At 40.1% G+C, this 20,605-nt stretch overlaps 1 protein-coding gene across 1 annotated transcript; it reads left to right on the top strand.

Annotated features, from left to right (window-relative positions):
• Window positions 1–1,903: 1,903 nt before the first annotated feature.
• LOC135482198 (uncharacterized) lies at window positions 1,904–20,326 on the top strand. Its single transcript, XM_064762070.1, has 6 exons — window positions 1,904–2,057; window positions 13,613–13,734; window positions 15,280–15,336; window positions 17,346–17,485; window positions 18,023–18,185; window positions 19,274–20,326. Exons 1-6 carry the CDS (start codon window positions 1,994–1,996, stop codon window positions 19,466–19,468), a joined length of 741 nt encoding a protein of 246 aa, XP_064618140.1. The 5' UTR covers window positions 1,904–1,993; the 3' UTR covers window positions 19,469–20,326.
• Window positions 20,327–20,605: the final 279 nt, after the last annotated feature.

Genomic DNA, 20,605 nt, shown 5'->3' with positions numbered 1-20,605 from the left:
TCTTCATCGAAAATGTGTGTAACATGACTCTAACAAAATGCGTCGCTCAGGCTCCAAAGATCAAGCGTTTCTAGTGCTGGCAGTGATGTAAAGCGAGCATCAAGAAAGCATGAGCTGTAAGGAGTATGCCACGGACGAAGCCACTAGCGCCACCTGACGTCAAAAGGAAGGAACCAGCAAGGGCAATGAGTGTGGAGAGTCATTTACTTGAGTGTTGAGAGTCATGTGGGATCAGATAGCTAACAGAGGTAAAATATATTTCATTTATTAAGGTTATATTATACTAAAATAATTAGAAACACGGCAGCATTAGGAATAGCATTTAGAGTAATGTCTATCACATTATAGGTAACTGGTGTCGCTCTCCCTCAAAAGACACTGGACTCATCATCCGGCATATGCCAGTTGTTTGTGAATAATTTGGGTCTCACCTAAATAAACTAATGAAGTTTAACATTATATGAATTATCAAAAGTATTATAACCGCATTTTCCTTGCAATAATGTGGACGACAAACATATCAGTGCGTAGAGCTTGAGTGAGTGAGTGAGTGCTTTGGTTTAACGTCGTACTCAACCATTTTTCAATCAAATGACGAGGAAGGAATCCTTAGGGTGTATGTAATGTGCCTCCTTGTCGCAGGACGGATTTCCACCCCTCTTTTATCTAGTGCTGCTTCACTGAGACGACTCACCGAAGGCAAGTAAGCCGCCCCGCCAGAGCCATTACACTGATACGGGTCAACCAGTCGTTGTACTATCCCCTTCATGCTGAAGGCCAAGCAAGGAAGTTACAACTTCCTCCTTTAAAGTCTCAGGTGTGACTCGAACCAGGATTGATCCTGAATCTACCGCTCCCGAGGCGGACGCTCTACCAACTGTGCTATCCGGGGCGGTCGTAGAGCTTGAGGTGTTACGTCCCATTGACTAAAGGCAATTTTAATAGTGACTATATTACATGAATGACTTTACAGAGAGGCGAATACAGACGACAAGTTTGAAGACCGTGAAAAAATTCTAACGGAAAAAGCCCCCCCCCCCTCCCCCTAGACAACTAATTAAAATGCAGATAATATAAAAGCTTTTTCGTTGGCTATGAACTCGAATTTCGTCCCTGAAAATAACTTGTCTCAAAAAAATATCCTTACCGAAAAGGCAAATAAGCCGCCCCGCCCGAGCCATTATACTGATATTATACCATTATACCAGTCGTTGCACTATCCCCTTCATGCTTAACGCCAAGCGAGGAAGTTACAACTTTTTCTTTTAAAGTCTTAGGTGTGACTCGACCCAGGATTGACCCTGGATCTACCGCTCCCGAAGATGACGCTTCCCCGCCCCGTTAAAATAATTTACACCGTGGACTTTTTCCTACCAGACAAAAATAGAAATAAAATAAGGAATTCCCGCTAAAACGGGAATATCGATATCCCGCATCCTAGTAGCCAATGAGGAGCCATTATTTCAAAAATCAGCATTTTGATTAGTTGAGAATGTTGGGAGAAATTAATTTCCTAGCATTTTCACAAAAGTGAAAAAAAAGGATAATAAAAGGGAAAAGAGCGAATTGTGTCCCTTCCGCGGTTCCGTAATTTTCACAAAAAACACTTCTACAACTTTATAAAATAGCATATAGGTGAAGCCAGTAGCCATATATTTATTTGTTTGTAAAGCTGAAAGGGAGCAGTTAACTTTTAACACAGCATTGTATTAACACTGAGGACGTGTAGGCCATTTGGGTTGTGGACTGAAAGTGTAGTTAAAAAGACCATACACACACATACATACACACACACACACACACACACACAAAGTATAAAAAGAGAGGAGCATACGAAAACTTCGTGGTCACGTGACGATACAGCCAATAGAATCTCTTAGCTGATGTTACGCCATCGACCGAAAGCCAGACGGAGCTGAGAGGCGCACACGAAGGCAAGCAAAGTTGTTGAGAAGATCTGATGTAAGTGACAGTGCTATAACCCAGCAAGACAATGAAGGCTACACGAGGACAGAGAAACGCAACTTTAGTGTTTTCAATCCTGAAGATACTTGTAGGTAAGCACTATGTGTCTTGACCACATTGCAGTCTGTGGAGTTGATAAATATGTTGTTTCTGACTCAGCAATACACAAAGCTCCTGCCTGACTTCAATCTAGGTCGCTGAGACGGACCTCTTTTTAGCCTCCCTGACTTGTGAACGCCCTGTCCGCACGCCTAAAATTTATCAGGCGCCCGTCAGTCGTCTTATAAAAGTATATCACGAAGAAAACATCGGAGGGAGAACATGTTTACAATAGAAAAACAGCTATGATATAGGCGGGGGAAAGTTTTTAATACAAGTACATTTACAGTGCGAAACACTACTACTGTAAATCTTCAACCTTTTCAACCGTTAAAGAATTTTTATCAGTGGAAGTTATACATACAATTATTATGAAAATGACGCTAAAAATGAGTTGTTTAGTTCATTAAAGATGCAAGCTTCATACTACTGTGCAAATTATTTCTTCACACCTCCTTGTTCTCTCAGAATACATGTATTTCAAATTATTGGTTGCAGTGGCGGTTGAAAAATTAGGGTATATATATATATATATATATATATGTATATATATATATATATATATATATATATATATATATATAGATGCCTCGGGCTGTGTGACATTTACTCAGGTAGGAAGTTCACAAGATGTACAATACTGAAAATATATACCGTGTATTGCTGCATAGAAACACTCCAGTGCACCCGCACAAGAACCTGGCTTTCGCAATATTATGGGGTTGAAGCAGTTTCCGAGCAGTGGCTGTTTCTAGGTCAGAAAGCTCCAAGCGTATGCTGCGCTTGTTGACAAGTTGTTTCCGGCTTCTAGCCTGACCTCTGCGATATACAATACACTAAATCCATTAACAGAAAGTAGACTTGTCTGTGAATGGACAGGTCCTTTCGGATAGACTCACTTGAATGTGTAACAAGTAGATTTGAGCGTTATTCCATCTGAAATTAACAGTTCTTGAGTCTGGCGTTTAACAATAATTAAATGCGTAAATGATTTAAAAATTGCCGTTAATTACAAATTAACGATTTAAGAAATGTGTAGTCACAGGATTGTCCTAATATTTCTCGAAAATGTTGGCGTTTTTTAAAGTTAAAAATTTTCTTGCAACGTGCATTAAAGTGCGTTTTATATAGTGAACCGCCTATACATGGTGGCCTAGGGTAGTGGTGTGTGACGTCGTCCTACATATAGGGTTGGTTCTTCTTAGTTGATTCCCTAGACGTGAACACAGGTGGCCATATATTCCTGTGACAATTTCCCCACTATGTTCTAACATAGGTCAGCAGTCACCAAACTGCTTAATAATTTATGGGTGTGAAAAGAGACAACACTGAACCAAATATATAAATCCATTGATAAATTATCCTATTTCACTATTAAAAAGCAAAGATTTCTATTTTTGTGATGTTAAATACAAAGACTTCGAAGTGGTACTTGTTGTCGCCACGCTTGACGCTCAGCGTAGAGTATGAAAAAATTGTTATCGAGAAACCGGCGTTAGTCACCCACCATTCCTCATGAGCTTGAATTATCGGTCAGCACTACACATATTACTCTGGGCACTGAAATAAATCCAACCTATGAATCACAGGTGTTCATTATCTTCAAATATTGACTTGAGAATTGATCTATACAAACAAGGTTTTGGTCTCACTTGCTTTGTCCTTTGTGTGTATCGTTTATGTATATGTAGCGTACATATATTTGAAGTTGTTTCTCCTTGATTGAAAAGATTCAGGTGTTAGATACAAGATGTCCGGTATCTGAGGTGTTCATTGCATCCTGTTAATGCCTGTGTTGTTAATTACATCCTGTAAAGTGTCTACGTGTCATGTTTATTGTTAACGCGAATATGTAAGGTACCAGCCCTCAACTGTCGACATCCGGGTTGTCCTTTTTTTTCTGAATGAAGTTCAAAGCTGTAGAACAAGCTATGTTGACACGAATGTTAAAGGTGAGCCATATTTTAGTGCGTGATCGAGGTTAAGGGGCTAAATCAGAGATTTTTTTAGAAAGAAAAATAATACATCGGCGCAATCCACTCGAATATTTTCTATTAGAACAGCCCAAATTATTTCGATTCATGAAATATCAGTCTTATTAATGCATATGTTTAAAAGGGATGTTATATGTTAATAATTTGCAACTAAAGAAAGGTAAAAGTAAATTATTGGTGTACATGTTTCATCTTATTTTGAGTTCTTTCTGTTTTGACAATTGTATTTGCCATTTTGAATCATCGCCGTGAAGGAAACTGTGTTGTGTATATATGGTCAGTGCAACGTTTATCACATTACCTAGATTTTTAAAGTATTACAATTGATTTTCCACCTGTTTACCGTCCTCAATTGCAAAACATAATAAAGGGGTAAACCTGACAGGGCTAGCCGAATTATATTGTACGCGGCATGACAAAACATGACATTATCACATTACCTAGATTTTTAAAGTATTACAATTGATTTTCCACCTGTTTACCGTCCTCAATTGCAAAACATAATAAAGGGGTAAACCTGACAGGGCTAGCCGAATTATATTGTATGACAAAACCTGTAAATGCGTTCACGTCGGCAACACAGCTGTGTGACAGACAACGACAACTTATGTGAAAGCCCCCCAGTGTGTACACCTGCCCTCACAGTTTGTAGGTCCGTCAGCTCGACTGGTCGTCAGGACATGACTGACACTGATGTCGGCAATTCAGCAGCGGGCGACGGTTCATGTAAAATCCGCCCAGTGTGTGCACTTAAGAAGCAACTTGGTAAAACCAGTTACCTAGACAAGTATTTTATGCGGACAGGCATTCCGTCATTTCATGCATGCGCACTCATGTATATCCTAGTTCAATTGTCTTCTTTATATACATATATAGGTAATGGCATATAACATTTGACAGCGTATGCGATCTACGTGCAGAGCACATTAACAGGGGTTTTGTGCACAATTGGCATTATATTGCCATACCGGTTTACATATCCTAACTAATAACGATAACATGAGTTTTAAGGCCGTTATATAGTACAGTGACAAAGACCGAAAAGTCCCTGTGTGACGGCTATACATAGTTTCCGTTTTCCACAAACTTTTCACGCTGTAGATACCCCTACCTACCCGTGTCTATATAGATTGGAGAACGACATACATGTATATACTACAGGGCATTAGCCAGGATCTGAAAATAGGGCGTCCAAAAGGTAGGGGGTTTGGGGGCCGCCACTTGAGGCCCCCGTAAATAAGCAGGGGGTCTGCCGCCGGAGACATTTTATCGCCACTGTATCATTGAAAATCAAGACCTTTTAATAGCTTTAATTGCCATTATATCACTGGAAATAATGTATTACTATTGGACCCAAGAAATTGACAGTTTTTAGGGGCACCCAATATATCACACTTTTCCCACCAATGACTGACACTGAGTGCGAATCACTAAAAAGAGTACATAAATTTTATATTAAACTATGTAAGGTTACAATCTGTTATGCTTTGGACAACCAAGTGTGAAACAGGAGGTAGAAAAACAAATTGAACTGTAAAATACACAATTCAATACAGATGCAAGGAAAACAATGGCAATTTGGCACAGCAGTTCTGACAGTTCAAGTGTGAATGCTGTGAATCAGGAGGTAGAAATAAATAAACTGTGAACAATAAAATACACAAAAATGCATATAAAAGGAAAACAATCAAAATGCATGGTAATTTGGCACAGCAGGTGCATGTCACTCACAGTTACACTACGTCACATTAAAATGCAACGGAACCAAATCAGAATACAGTATACATAGCTCTTACAACTGAGACTGAGAACAGGCAAAATTATCACCACTGAATCTGTGACTGTCACTCACTAAAAAGAGTAGTGTCACCAATCACCATACGATTTGAGCAGCTAAGTCACAGTAGGTAGAAATAAACTAATAGAAAAATATTCACAATCTAGTATACATACATATAATGTTAATACACTTTGAAACAGTGTACTGGGCTGTGGGCTGGGACTCGCCGTGCCTGTCGCGCGCTTAATGGGACTCCTGTCTCGTGGGTCGTCTACAATTTCTTCATCGCCGTCACTCTCGCTGCTGACATCGACATGGCTACTGCTGCTACTGGGATTTGCTATTTCTTTTGACCGAAAAAAGTCCGTAATTTTCCCTTCCGACATGCCTACAACTAGTAAAAACCGATCGCACAAACTGACAATTTAATGAGCACGTGTGAAAGAAAAAGTTCTCGGACGACGCAGTTGCAATCCCAATCGTCAATCTTCGGGTTTTCCCGATCCTTTCCGGTCGGCACTGTGTACAGAGCGCGAGTCTGAAGCCCTCCTCAAAATTAACCCGCGAACTTTACTATTATTGTACCTTAAAATATCGTATTTTGACGAAAGTAGTTCGGATCCATATCCTTACTTGGTCATTTGCAGATGATTTTGTCACTGATTACGAGCGCCAATGCAGACAACAACAACAACACAACCTCACGTATGTTTCGATGGAACGATCTTAAATATATTTATTTTGTTTTTAACCCCCCCAAAAAAATGTTGATTCAAAATTTTGCCCGTCCAAAATACCCCTTTTGGCTGGATTGCCCGTCCAGTTGGACGGGTGGACGGGTGTCTGGCTAGCATCATGATATACTATATATCGATATACTTCTTAAATGGTATAACCTTAAAAATATTTTCGATTTTGAATATTTGACCTGTAAACAAAACTAAGAAAACAGGAATATAGACCTTTTTATTTGTATTTTTGTACGTTGCAGGAAATATAACATATACAGTGAAAACAATCTGAGACAAAATGTAAGACAAGGACGAGCTTGCTCCAGAGCAAATCAGACGGTATCGGCTTATTACATGATTAGAGCCACCGTGTTGGGAGTATGGCGGGTGGAACGTTTTTATAGCATCCAGTCTTGATTGTCGCTTATCGGTGGCAGAAATTACGATATATAGAAAAAAATGTCCAACTTTCATGCAGAAATTTTACTTTGATATGAAAATCTGGCTCAAACGATAAGTTTTCATATACCGGTAAGTGAAACTATATAGTAACGCGTTATACTAATAAATAAATAAATAGATGGGTTCCTGCATTAAATGAGACGACAGGGCTCTAAACAAAGTAAATACGTGCACATATACATATATAAAGGTATAGTGATAACATATGTTACCCCATACGCCGGAGTTGGTATGCTATTATAGTACATAGGCCTATATTATTTTTCGCTGGGCAGCGGTGTTTGTTATACGTGCTTCTGTGTTTGATATAGGTGCTTCTGTGTTTGATATATACGTGCTGCCGTATATGTACATTTCACCTGCAATCACAGTAAAACTACAATACTAAGCGACAGCCTTCATCCCATTCATGAATATATAGAAATGTTCACATGAGCTACTTGTAGCCTACATGTTCGTCTGTAAAAAAGTAAGATGTAGGCCTATGTCCCGAGACAGTGTTGCTGGCCCCAGCATCGTGCTGATGCACATAGTAACCGATTGTGTTTTGTTAGACTCTTGTCTCGCTTTTCTGAGTTCGATCAAAACAAACCGTTTCCATGATGTTGGTTAGCCAAAATTAACTTACCCTTGGCAACGAAGGCCATCTTGAAAGACCTACGTACACTCTAAGTAATGTGACGTCACATGTATTTTTCATTGTACCACATTTAGCAAATGCAGACTACACAGAGACGTCGGCTGCACATATCGGACCATGTATACAGTGAATCTTTTCATGCGACCGAACACTGTTGTCGAAGAGTAACGTCATAGCATTCAGCAGGGGTATTCCAGCCGCAGAGAGGATGTGTTGGTACCACATACAGTTTAAACGTATGAAACAAACTATATGTAGGTCAAGATGTTCAACTTGAGGGCGGATTACTTACACTGGCTAACAGATCTATGTGCACTTAGCAACTACGAAGTATAAACAACGAAAAGCAACAGCAAAATTCTACGTACACATGTTAATTGATTTTAATTTTCCATCTAAATTTTGACGATCATGTCAAGTCAAAAACGTCAAATCTGTCGCCCAAATGAAACACCCTTTTTTCCCATATCTGGTGACGGTCAAGTAAGGGTCGGAATATCCAAGCCAGTGGCCTCCGTGGCTCAGTTAGTTAGTGCGCTAGCGCAGCGTAACGACCCAGGAGTCTCTCACCAATGCGGTCGCTGTGAGTTCAAGTCCAGCTCATGCTGGCTTCCTCTCCGGCCGTAAGTGGGAAGGTCTGACAGCAACCTGCGGATGGTCGTGGGTTTCCCCCGGGCTGTGCCCGGTTTCCACCCACCATAATGCCGTCGTATAAGTGGAATATTCTTGAGTACGGCTTAAAACACCAATCAAATAAATAAATAAATATCCAAGCCTGCAGGCCTTCATCCCGGGCCACATGTAGTCAGTGTACGTCACAAAGCAGTTCAGCTAGGTGCGAGTCCGCATCTGGTAACATCCTCCTACCGGTGTATGTGTAGACAGTTTACTGAGTCTACTCACTACTGCTGACTGCCTTAGCTTCTTGCGTAGCGCATGCCACCTTGTTAGGTAAATGTCCCGTTCATGATAGCCGTCTGTCGATCTCCTCTTAGTTTTATTTCCAAATCTCAACACTACCGAGCGAAATCACATCACATGCGAAATGCGATATTCTCCTTTGTTTTCGACATATGCACGATGTAGTTCTTTATAGAGAACTGTTCAATGGGGCGATCGATGGGTGAATGGGTATCAGTGTGAAAATCGAAAGGGAATAAAAACTGAAATTAGTGTAGACTACATGTGAAGGGTGTGCATGTTAGAATAGAAATAATGGCTTAGTTCACTGCCTATACGCTGGGAAAACTGCAGAGAAAAGGAAATGTTCATTGCTTTAGGACTCGGGCTGCGGCCTAAGCCAAAAACAGTGGACACTTTCTGCGGCCTTGTCCCAAAACAATGGACACTTCCTTTCTTACTGCAGTTATCACAGCGTATAGGCAGTGAATGAATCCATTTCTTAGGTACTATACGCCCTTTTCAAGTGATATGACGTCCCCGACGTCAAGCATCTTTTTCAATACTGCATTCCAAGTGATGTGACGTCACATATCTTTTTTCAGTGCTACACGAGCAGTACAAGCGCATGATACGACGTCGCATATTTTTTCAGTTCTACACGTGCATAGCAAGTGATGTGAGGTCGCATATTTTTTATCAGTTCTACACGAGCACTCCAAGTGTTGTGACGTCACATATCAGTTTAAGAACTACACATATACTTCAAGTAATGCAGTGTCACGTATATTCCGCTTTCAGTGCTACTCTTGCAATTTAAATGGTATGGCGTCACATATTATTTTTTCAGATGGATTTTTGACTATTTGTTTGCTACACACGTGTTGACTTCTAGTCGTCATATAGCTGAAAAGGGGGCCTCCGTGGCTCAGTCGGTTAGCGCGCTAACGCAGCGTAATGACCCAGGAGCCTCTCACCAATGTGGTCGCTGTGAGTTCAAGTCCAGCTCATGCTGGCTTCCTCTCCGGCCGTAAGTGGGAAGGTCTGACAGCAACCTGCGGATGGTCGTGGGTTTCCCCCGGGCTGTGCCCGGTTTCCACCCATCATAATGCTGACCGCCGTCGTATAAGTGAAATATTCTTGAGTACGGCTTAAAACACCAATCAAATAAATAAATAAATAAATATAACTGAAAAAGTGTGAACTACGATGTAAAACCTCCAGCATACATACATACATACATACTTACTATTTGCTTGCAGAAGAAAGTAAGAATGTTATCAAATGGTAGTTGTTGAAAATAAGATATGTCTTTTACAGCTAACTTCTTGTATACCATTGTTGAAAAATATGAAACTGAAGAAAATATTTTCATACATATTTTAAGTCTCGTAAATGTAAAAAAATATTTGAAGCTTTTTTTCCCTTACAAAAACACAAAGTAACACGTATAAAAACACTGAAATCATAACCGCCAGTGTAAGTTCACTATAGTCTGTTGATGTATTTTATTGTCATTTAAAGCAGTACTGTGGAATTATACGATGGCCGTCAGTTTTATGGGTTGAGGAAACCGGAGTGCCCGGGGTAAACCACCAGAATGTAGTCACCAGAGAACTTCTCTTTCCTTTCCTCCTCTGTGAATGTAGGGCAAGGCAAACAACGCCGAAAACTTTAAGTTTTTATTCCACGGCCGAGGAGCATGTACAGTGGAAGCTTTCATGGCTATAATAAATCTATTCTAAAGCGAGTAGGGATATATGGTGGCGGAAAGCGGATCTTTAGGCTGGTGTCTTTTATTTGCATGAGACTTGTTCGATAACAAAGAAAATCGGCCTAGACCTTCGTTGAGTACGAATATAGAACTGTTAGCGTCGAGACTCCAACACCCCCGGACCAATATAAGAAAAGGAGTTGGAGTCTCCCGGGGCTAAGTCTTTATATGAACATATAAGACCTGGGAAGTCGAGCAATTTATTGTATCAAGGGTACCTTCTCAAAGCCTCGGGTGACTTTAGAAATATTTAAAAAAATAGTGACATGCTGGATATAGGGCGGAGTTCAACATATTTTGACGGAGGGCGACACCAGTTACCTAAACTGCCGTCAACTGTAAGCAGTGTCACTGGCACTGCCATTTTTCAAATTGTTTACACTTTTTAGTATAATATAACCTTAGTAAATGAATTTTATTTTGTCTCTTAAAGTGTATGATTTCACGGCAGTATAGATTGACAGATGGATGTTAAGAAATTAAAGTGATGTGGTCCTTTCGCAGAGACCGTCGTGTAGGCTGTGTTACTGCGTGGAGTTTGTTCTAACCGCTAGTTGGTGCAGCCGTTGTAAACAAATTACTCTCCACGTCCATTGTCCAGCATGCAGCTCGCTTTTGAATAATTATGACGTCACCCGAGGCAATGAGTTCTTGGTGTGGAAACTAAGCTTTTGGAGTTTAACATTATGAATGAAAGAAATATTGTAACTGCATTTTCTGTGTAATAATGTGGACGTTCAACATATCAATGTATAGAGTTTGTGTTCTCACGTGTCACTGACTAAAAGCAATTTTGGTAGCGAGTATGTCTGCTTTTACTGACAGTTGAATACAGGCGACTGGCTAAACGAAATAGACTATAGTATCAAATAAAACTGGTTGCTGTTCGAGTACGGCATAAAAAACGCCATGAGCAAACACATCTAGACTGCAAGTCGAACAACATTTAGCCCAGGGATGCCTCATGCACCTCATAGCTTTTCTTAAACACTGCTTTCGAATTTCGATCAGCAAAGTCACCACCAGTATCTCATTAAATTTCTAACTTGAAAATAAACGACATATTATCCATTACAGATCGTATGTGTTTTTCACCCTCACATATGTAACTCACTCTGTGGCCATGGATGTAGTGTATAGCTTTAAAAATGCCATATTTAGGTGTATATAATGCACCCTCATTATTTAATATTGGACATTATTTACTTATTTATTTGATTTCCCATCATAATGCTGGCCGCCGTCGTATAAGTGAAATATTCTTGAGTACACCAATTAAAACACCAATCAAATAAAAAAATCTAATCAAATAAATAAATCAAAGAATAGTTCGCTTATACGATGGCGGCCAGCATTTCGGTGGGAAGAAATCGGGCAGAACCCATGGAAAACCCACAATCATCCGCAAGTTACATTGCAGACCTTCCCACTTACGACCGGAGAGGTAGCCAGCATGAGTTGGACACGTTGCAGATAAAGCTCCACCGAATATGACTTGTTATAATGTAAACAGTGTTACTAGTATCTTTTGAATAACATTATCGCGAGTGAACTGCAGACGAGTGGTCTCTGTACCTTGTTAAGAAGTGTCCATAACGTATGACATGAGAATATAGTTACTGCTGACTTTGAGTTTTGGATCTAACAATTAATCGGTCATTTCAGACGTGAAAAGGCCTTTTATCCAAACAATAATTGATTAGTTATAACGCATTTTTATATCCAATGAAATTTTTGATTTCCAAGTAGTTTAGCCTCTTTTACAGTATTTGTTAAATACTTTCTTTATTATCCTTAAGTCTTTGCAACCTGATGTATGTACATAAATAAAATTTACAAAAAAATATTCTAGAAGTCACTCCCGTGTAGAAAGTTGTCCTATCTACGTTTCACTCAGCTTAAATGCAGCCGTATCTGTCACTTAACCAGTGCAGCTGTTTGCGGCTTGAGACGATTTTTTTCAGTTGATATTTATTGCAGCTGGCTGGTATTATCAAATGCGCGTAGTACCCATAACCGTTAAAAGTCAGTTATTAAAGTAAGTTTTTTTAATTATTTTGATTGTTGCTTATAAATGTCTTCACTTATGGGCTCTATGATGGCGTTCAGTTTCATAGGTGGAGGAAAACCGGCATAAACAACCGGTCTGTGGCAGGCCACTGACAAACTTTCTCACAGGTGACGTACAGATATGCACATCATATTGGTGGAAGACAAGAGGTTTTCAGTGATCGTAAGGCTGTGAAACGGTCACACAATCGTCGTCGACCGCTTAGGGTCACCAAGAGCACGGAACCAATAAAAGCCGGGGAGTCTGCAAGCTAAGAGTCAAACTAAAAGCTGAATCAATGGCATGCATGCACGAAAGACACCGTACACTGCGGGGCGATTTTCATCCAAAACTGATCTGGGCACCTTAAAATGGAGACTCAAGAGTACCCTGTTAGTCAACCCACTTGAATCTCAGAAAGAAAAATTTTAAAATATGCATCAGGGTAGAAGTAAATTGCTTTATCCAACATTAGCTATTAATTAAGTGTGGACCACGACGTTGTACTATTCAGATTTTAAATGCAAACATGTTGCAAAATGTCTAACGGTCATAACGGTCATAACGAGGCCAGATACCAATTAGCGTATTCTGTCATTGCTGTTTGGTGTCTATATTCTTGTGTTCTTAGCGGACCCTGATGGCTCAGTTGGAAGAGCGCCCGGTCCGAGGGAGGTAGATCCAGGGTCAGGCGTGCATCGTATCACACCTAAGACCTTAAAAGAGGAAGTTGTTCCTCGATTGGCGTTCAGCATTAAGGATAGTGCAACGACTGGTTGACCAGTATCAGTATAATGGCTTTTGGTGGGGCGGCTTGCATGCCTTCGGTGAGTCGTCTCAGTGGAGCAGCACTAGATAAAGGAGCGGTGGAAATCCGTCCTGCAACGAGGAGGAACAATACACGTACATACACTATAAGGACTTCGTCGTCGTATGTTTAAAAAATTGTACGACGTTATATCCTAAGCACTCACTCACTCACTCTTATGTTCTTGTGCTCATAGGCCTACATGAGTTGTGATGTTCACCCAGACCAAGGCGCTGTTGGGTGTCTATACTTACCATTACAGGAGTTGTGGTGTTCCCCCTGGTCAGGGTGCTGTCTTTACTTACCGTTCCGTTCATGTGTATTTAGGCATACATGATCTGCGGTGTTAGCTCTGATCAAAGTGCTGTTTGATGTCTATACTCACCGTTCCGTTCTTGTGTATTTACAGGAGTTGTGGTGTTCGCGCTGAGCAAGGTGCTGTTCGATATCTACTACCAGCTGGCTCGCGAAAACCTGAACCAGCCGATTGAAGAGCCGAAATTAAACCACTGGTGGATTTACGCTCTCCCAGTAAGTCGACACAGCAATGACCTTACAGACTCAGTAGATCACTTCATTTCTATAGTATGTTATTATTCCAGCATGATGTTCTTTTTCCTCTAACCTTTTCTTTTTCCTCTAATCTTTTCTTTTTCCTCTAACCCGCTCATTCTCTCTAGCCTGTTCTTTGTCTTATAACATGTTCCAATAGGATGTTGCTGTTCCCCTGCAGCTCTCTCCTGTTCCTACATAAGCTGTCCCTGCTGCTGCGGCCTATCCCTTTGTTCGTGTTCCAGTATGATATTCCTGGTCATACAGCCTGTTTCTCTTCTTATGGACTATCACTGTTCCAAATAGACTGTCCCTGCTGCTTCGGCCTATCCCTTCGTTCATGTTCCAGTATGATATTTCTGGTCATACAGCCTGTTTCTCTTCTTATGGACTATCACTGTTCCAAATAGACTGTCCCTGCTGCTGCGGCCTATCCCTTTGTTCGTGTTCCAGTATGATATTCCTGGTCATACAGCCCTGTTTCTCTTCTTATGAACTGTCACTGTTCCAAATAGACTGTCCCTGCTGCTGCGGCCTATCCCTTTGTTCGTGTTCCAGTTTGATATTCCTGGTCATACAGCCTGTTTCTCTTCTTATGGACTATCACTGTTCCAAATAGACTGTCCCTGCTGCTGCGGCCTATCCCTTCGTTCGTGTTCCAGTATGATATTCCTGGTCATACAGCCTGTTTCTATTCTTATGGACTATCACTGTTCCAAATAGACTGTCCCTGCTGCTACGGCCTATCCCTTCGTTCATGTTCCAGTATGATATTTCTGGTCATACAGCCCTGTTTCTCTTCTTATGGACTATCACTGTTCCAAATAGACTGTCCCTGCTGCTGCGGCCTATCCCTTTGTTCTTGTTCCAGTATGATATTCCTGGTCATACAGCCTGTTTCTCTTCTTATGGACTATCACTGTTCCAAATAGACTGTCCCTATAGAAGGTGGCCTTATAAGCTGTTTCTCCTTTTATCTTTTTATCCTTCTCGAAGATAAATTTTAAATCTAGTATGTCCAATACCGTTGTACAGTATGGTGATATTTAAATAGACGCGGTTGACTTTTGAGTTGATTTAAAGAAATAAAGTAGTCAAACGTGCCTTTATTGTGTGACACCTGCCTCAGAAGGATATATATGTATTGAATTCAGTGTGTCACAAAGCTCCTGTAATATAAACACATCTGGAAATGAGATAATTGTCTTAAAAGTTACTCTTTGCTATATACATGTAATCTGTATTGTGATTTTCCTGTTCAGTGAGGATAACCCAGCCAGTAAGGGAGAATGAAATCCCTGACCTGTATCTATAAATTAAAAGCTTATAATTAAAGTGCGAACGGAGTAGATAGACTCGGTTGTGTAATATAGGATCTAAATAACATTTTCAGCCGATGGTTTGATTATTTATTGATTATTTAATTTCTAAAGTATATATATATATATATATATATATATATATATAGATATATATATATATATATATACATCTGTGACTAAGTATACGTCTTTCTCTTTGTAGTACGTCATCCCTGGGTGCATCGGTGTCATTGCTGGCGCTCAGCGCAATGCGGTTGCTGTGAGTGTGCAATTTTCTGTCACCTGTACATATGAACTCGATATTGCCAGGTTATTGTTTACCTCTACCGTACTAAATGCCAACATATATATAAGAAATAAGGAAACTTTTAAGGTTTAAAGAAGGATCCTGCGTTTAGATCATGTTACGGCAGATATTATGATGTGGTAAAGTCTCAGTTTGTCACCCTGATTATACCAGTCCATGACTGAATTATTTTAATTCACAAAAAATAAACTAGGGGATCTACATGAGTGGCTACGGCTAGCTTGAGCAACTTGTGCCTGAAAGCATAGGCATGTGTCCACGTTTCGTCAGTGTTTGTAAACATTTCACGCCAGTTATAACTAGAACCACAATTCTCACCAATTCATTTTCGCGAAATTTGGTGTGCTTTTGAAGGTATAGCGTAGCGAAAAGAATTGGATGACGGAGAATTCCATATTTTGCCGTCGTAAGACAGCTGCGATGTTCACAAGATTTCCTTGAACATTTTGCAATGATTGTTTCATAAAATGAGTAATTATCTTCAAATCTTGACTCTCAATTGAAATACAGTGACACTGGTCATCACCTCAGTAAAGTGATGAAAAAATATGGCGACACTATACTACAGGTATCCAAATGGATACGGGTGAAAACGCTTCACAGGTAGGCATGTCTCGATCTATCAAGATATCTCCAAAGAGCGCCCGTCACGTGTAAACGGAGTGACATTTCAAACGATTGGCCACCAAAAAAAGACAAAAAAACAAGTAATTAAATCAAATAAAATAAAAAAAAATTGGCATCTGCAAAAATACACACACAAAAAAAAAATTTCGGTCTTTTTGAAGGGTCGGTCGCGTAACATATATTTTAATTTGGGCCTTATTACCGCAGCGTTCCCTCAAATACAACTACGGTGTCAAACACGGACGAGTGTGCATTCCAACCTCTCAAATAGGGTCCTCTTTATTTTTACCCAAGTAATAAATACAATGATGGGAAACCAGGCCAGGTCAGACTTGACGTTTACTAATTAAGAATAATTGTGACAATATGTATTCACTGAGGGGACACAGACTGATACACCCAGGTTTCTGGGAAACTGGAAAAGGACACCATTCTGTTCACATCAGACTTTTTCTTAAATGTGGAGTGGGAATTTTTGCAGTCACGTGCAAACGGGGACAATCACGCGTCTGTCTAGCGACAGCGCCACCTGTTGGCCTCGTATGATAAGGTGCAGAACCATGCACAGGGCGTGGATGTATGAACAATAATTGCTTGTCGCGGTTGCTTTCACACTCGTCCAACGCTCAGAGATCTATTGTGGAAAGACTGGAGACGTAACTATTGTTTAGAATACTTTGCCTCACTAATTTTGAGACGACAGAATACTAAATCGCCCCATTCGTGTTCATACCACTATGGATGTGTTTAGTATGAGGATTTGTTTTCATCCATGTGTCTTCAAAATTGATAGAAAATACAAAGTCACACTGGAACAAATTCAGCTTCACTCCCCTCTCAACAGCTACAGGCTTTCATTTACAGGAACTAATGATGCGTGTTTTTGCAATATATATATATATATATATATATATATATATATATATATATATATATATATATGTCGGCTCTGTTCCTACTTCATTTATTAAACTCTACACTAAAGTAATTTTTTTCAAACATTTGAAAATTTCTATGAAAATACTGTAACCAATACCACATATTCTGCCCTGGACAGTTGGCTTTCTGTGAAGTGCTGACAAATTCAGTCACCAACATAATGCTCTATTCAATTCTTCATTTCAAGATACATCATAAGTCTGCTCGGAATGGACTATTTTAACACCTGATGCTTCTGTTATCGTGGGAAAACAGATTAAGATACAAAATGTTGATCACTTGAGCTTTGTTTAACGCCATACTCAAGCATTTTTCGCATATTTGCTGCAGGTGGGTTTTATGGGTGTTATTAGGCAAAAGTTATTGACTTTTCTGTTCTTTGAACGCTTTTTCAGTACGGGTTTTACATGGCCTCTTGCATCATCGCCTGTATCGTCTCGGGCATTTTCTTCCTGGTTGGTGTGGTGTTTCTAATAGCAATGGCGGATGTAGGAGGGATGGACTGCTACACGAGCAACGGCATGTGTGTCTGCAGGTGATTTTACAATTTACTTATTCATTTAGTGTTTTATGTCATAATCAACATTGTTACATTTTGAATAATGGTTATAAGGTTTTTAGGAGTTGAGCCCATCGTAAAAAAAAGCTTCAAAAAAGAATCCCTGAACCGTCTGCGGAGGTAAAATGGTAAGGCGTAGATGGCTGGCATGTTTTTTAAAAGCAATTGTTGCGTTTTGCCCGGCGCAATACAAATTATCACTTCCTGCCTTACTAAGAGGTATACCAATGCTTAAAATCCCAGACGAGTGATCTCCAAGTAAGTTCCTGGCATGTCGTAAGGTTGCATGGCGATTTTTTTATTTAGTGTATCCTGAAAAAATTACATGAAACATCCTTAAAAACAGATATGCCCTAAGTAATTCTATGCTTGTGATTATTGCATGGGTGATAATGGTCTTAAGACTGCATGAAGTAGATGAAGGATGTACTTGTATTTTCTTGATTACAAATGTATGCGCTTTCTCAGTGCTTTGAATCCAATATATTATTGTCATACTAAATTGTTTTCCAGCACCGGTATGAGTGACACCACGTCTCCGATAGGGATCCGGGATTGTAGTGACCTCAGCAAACTGGTGCACCTTGGATACGGTGTGAGCACGATGTTGGTGTTAGGCTGGATCCTCTGTCTGTGTGGCTCTATCATCAGTTGTGCGTCCTGCTGCTGTGGAGAGGTGAGTTGTCCCAAACCAAACTCCCACGTACAGACTCTCGTATGGCATACCTGGTTACATATTAATACACTTCTGCTGCTGTAGACAGCTGAGTTGTCCCCTAAACACCCATGCAACCTCCCACGTACAGACTCTCGTATGGCATACCTGGTTACATATTAATACGCACTTCTACTGCTGTGGACAACTGAGTTGCCCCCTAAACACCCGTGCAACCTCCCACGTACAGACTCTCGTATGGCATACCAGGTTACATATTAATACACACTTGTACTGCTGTGGACAGCTGAGTTGTCCCCTAAACACCCGTGCAACCTCCCACGTACAGACTCTCATAAGCCATACCTGGTTACATATTAATACACACTTCTACTGCTGTGGACAGCTGAGTTGTCCCCTAAACACCCGTGCAACCTCCCACGTACAGACTCTCATATGGCATACCAGGTTACATATTAATACACACTTCTACTGCTGTGGACAGCTGAGTTGTCCCCTAAACACCCGTGCAACCTCCCACGTACAGACTCTCGTATGGCATACCAGGTTACATATTAATACACACTTCTGCTGCTGTAGACAGCTGAGTTGTCCCCTAAACACCCGTGCAACCTCCCACGTACAGACTCTCATATGACATGCATAGTTACATATTAATATACTCTCCTATTGCAGTGAACAGGTGAGTTGTCCTCAAACACTTGTACCAACCTACCACGTACACTCTTGCATGCTATACATTGTTTCAATTTAAGATCCGGGCATATGTGGGAAGGTCTCTCAGCAACCTACGGATAGTCGTGGGTTTCCTCCCAACATAATGCTGTCCGCCGTCGTATAAGTGAAATATTCTTGAGTACGGCGTAAACACAAATCAATAAATGAACAACCCGATAACTCTCTGTAGAGATTCAGAGAGTTATCGGGTTGTTCATTTATTTGATTAGTGTTTTACGCCGTACTCTAGAATATTCCACTTATATGACGGCAGCCAGCATTATGGTGGGAGGAAACCGGACAGAGCCCGGAGGAAACCCACGACCATCCGCAGGTCGCTGACGGGTTTCTATTATTATTTTTTTTTTCAGCGGACACCTCAAGTTGTCATGATGACACAATACCCAGCAAGCCAGGTTACCGTGACTACGACTGGACATCAATACGCTGAAGGACCCCAGTACATAGCAGGGCCCCAATTCCCTCAGAATGCAGAGTATTTTCCACCTCCGGCGATGAATGAAGCCGAGGAAAAAAATCAGTACAAGTACAATCGGATGTACTAGTGTACTGAGATGTGTCCTGAGATTTGTAAACTTCAAAGAAACAACAGGATCTGAATTGGTCTGTTCATTGAGTACACAGAAAAAAACATACTTGTACACTATAAGAAATGTTTAATTGTTTTCTAGCTGCACTGTAACTCGAAGTATATGTGTTTGTCAAAGTATAGTTTTATGTTTTGCTTCTCTGCTTATGCATTTCAAAATGTAATTGCCAAGTTGAATTTTCATCAGACAAGAAGTGTGTCATTCATGGCACTTAATTCTTAGCTTCTAGTTCCAAAAATATCTATCGGGTTTAGGGAAAAATTGTTTTTATATTTGTTGGTGACCCTGTTTTTGCCCAGTGCAAGCCGGTTTTTACGAATTCGTATCTTTTACTCACGTAATAAATATTGTGTATTTGTTTTTTCAAGACTTCAAATGCTCATACATGTATAACCCGGTGTGGATTATAGTGGCCACAAGCACATACTTTTAGCCATATTCATTTGAAGTACAATTTTCCTAAAACATTTTAAAGGTTTTCCTAACGTCATAACCATTTGTGATGTCTCTTCATCACAAACCTAGTTTTTTAATTATTAAGTTTTCAACTTCAAATTAATTCAAAGGATTGCTATAATGTAACTATCTACATTAATTTCGACATCTTATTATGTACCCGGACAGGTATGTTTTGTGCAGGCCTTACCAAAACTTGATATGTCTCTTCCTTATCTCTTACTATATTTCATTTTTATACTTCACATTAATTCTATGCATATTTTCTAACTACTTATATTCAACTTATTAGACAATAATAACTTGTTTTGGAAAAAAATTCGGGTTATTAATAAAATGAACCATGCAGGACTTTCACTTGCGTGTTTTTTTCCCTTTGGTGCATATAGAAAATCCTACATCTGCTGTCCTAAACAAAAAGCAGACCGGTTTTCTTATGTATTTCTTTTGTACTTCTTCTGGAGATGGTTTCTAAACATACCATTACATTTACTTTTTTGGTTGTATGATGGCTATACTATTCTCAACAATCATGTTATTCCGGCAAATAGATGGTTCTCAAAAACTGGTGGAGGACACCAGGAAAGTGCTGATCTTCCGTCCGCATGATCAAAATCAAGCAGGCTCCTGAACAGC

This window comes from Liolophura sinensis, chromosome 1 (genome assembly GCF_032854445.1).
Source record: "Liolophura sinensis isolate JHLJ2023 chromosome 1, CUHK_Ljap_v2, whole genome shotgun sequence".
Classification (NCBI taxonomy): domain Eukaryota; kingdom Metazoa; phylum Mollusca; class Polyplacophora; order Chitonida; family Chitonidae; genus Liolophura; species Liolophura sinensis.
The sequence above is the reverse complement of the archived record's forward strand: the minus strand, read 5'-3'. Positions and strand labels throughout refer to the sequence as shown.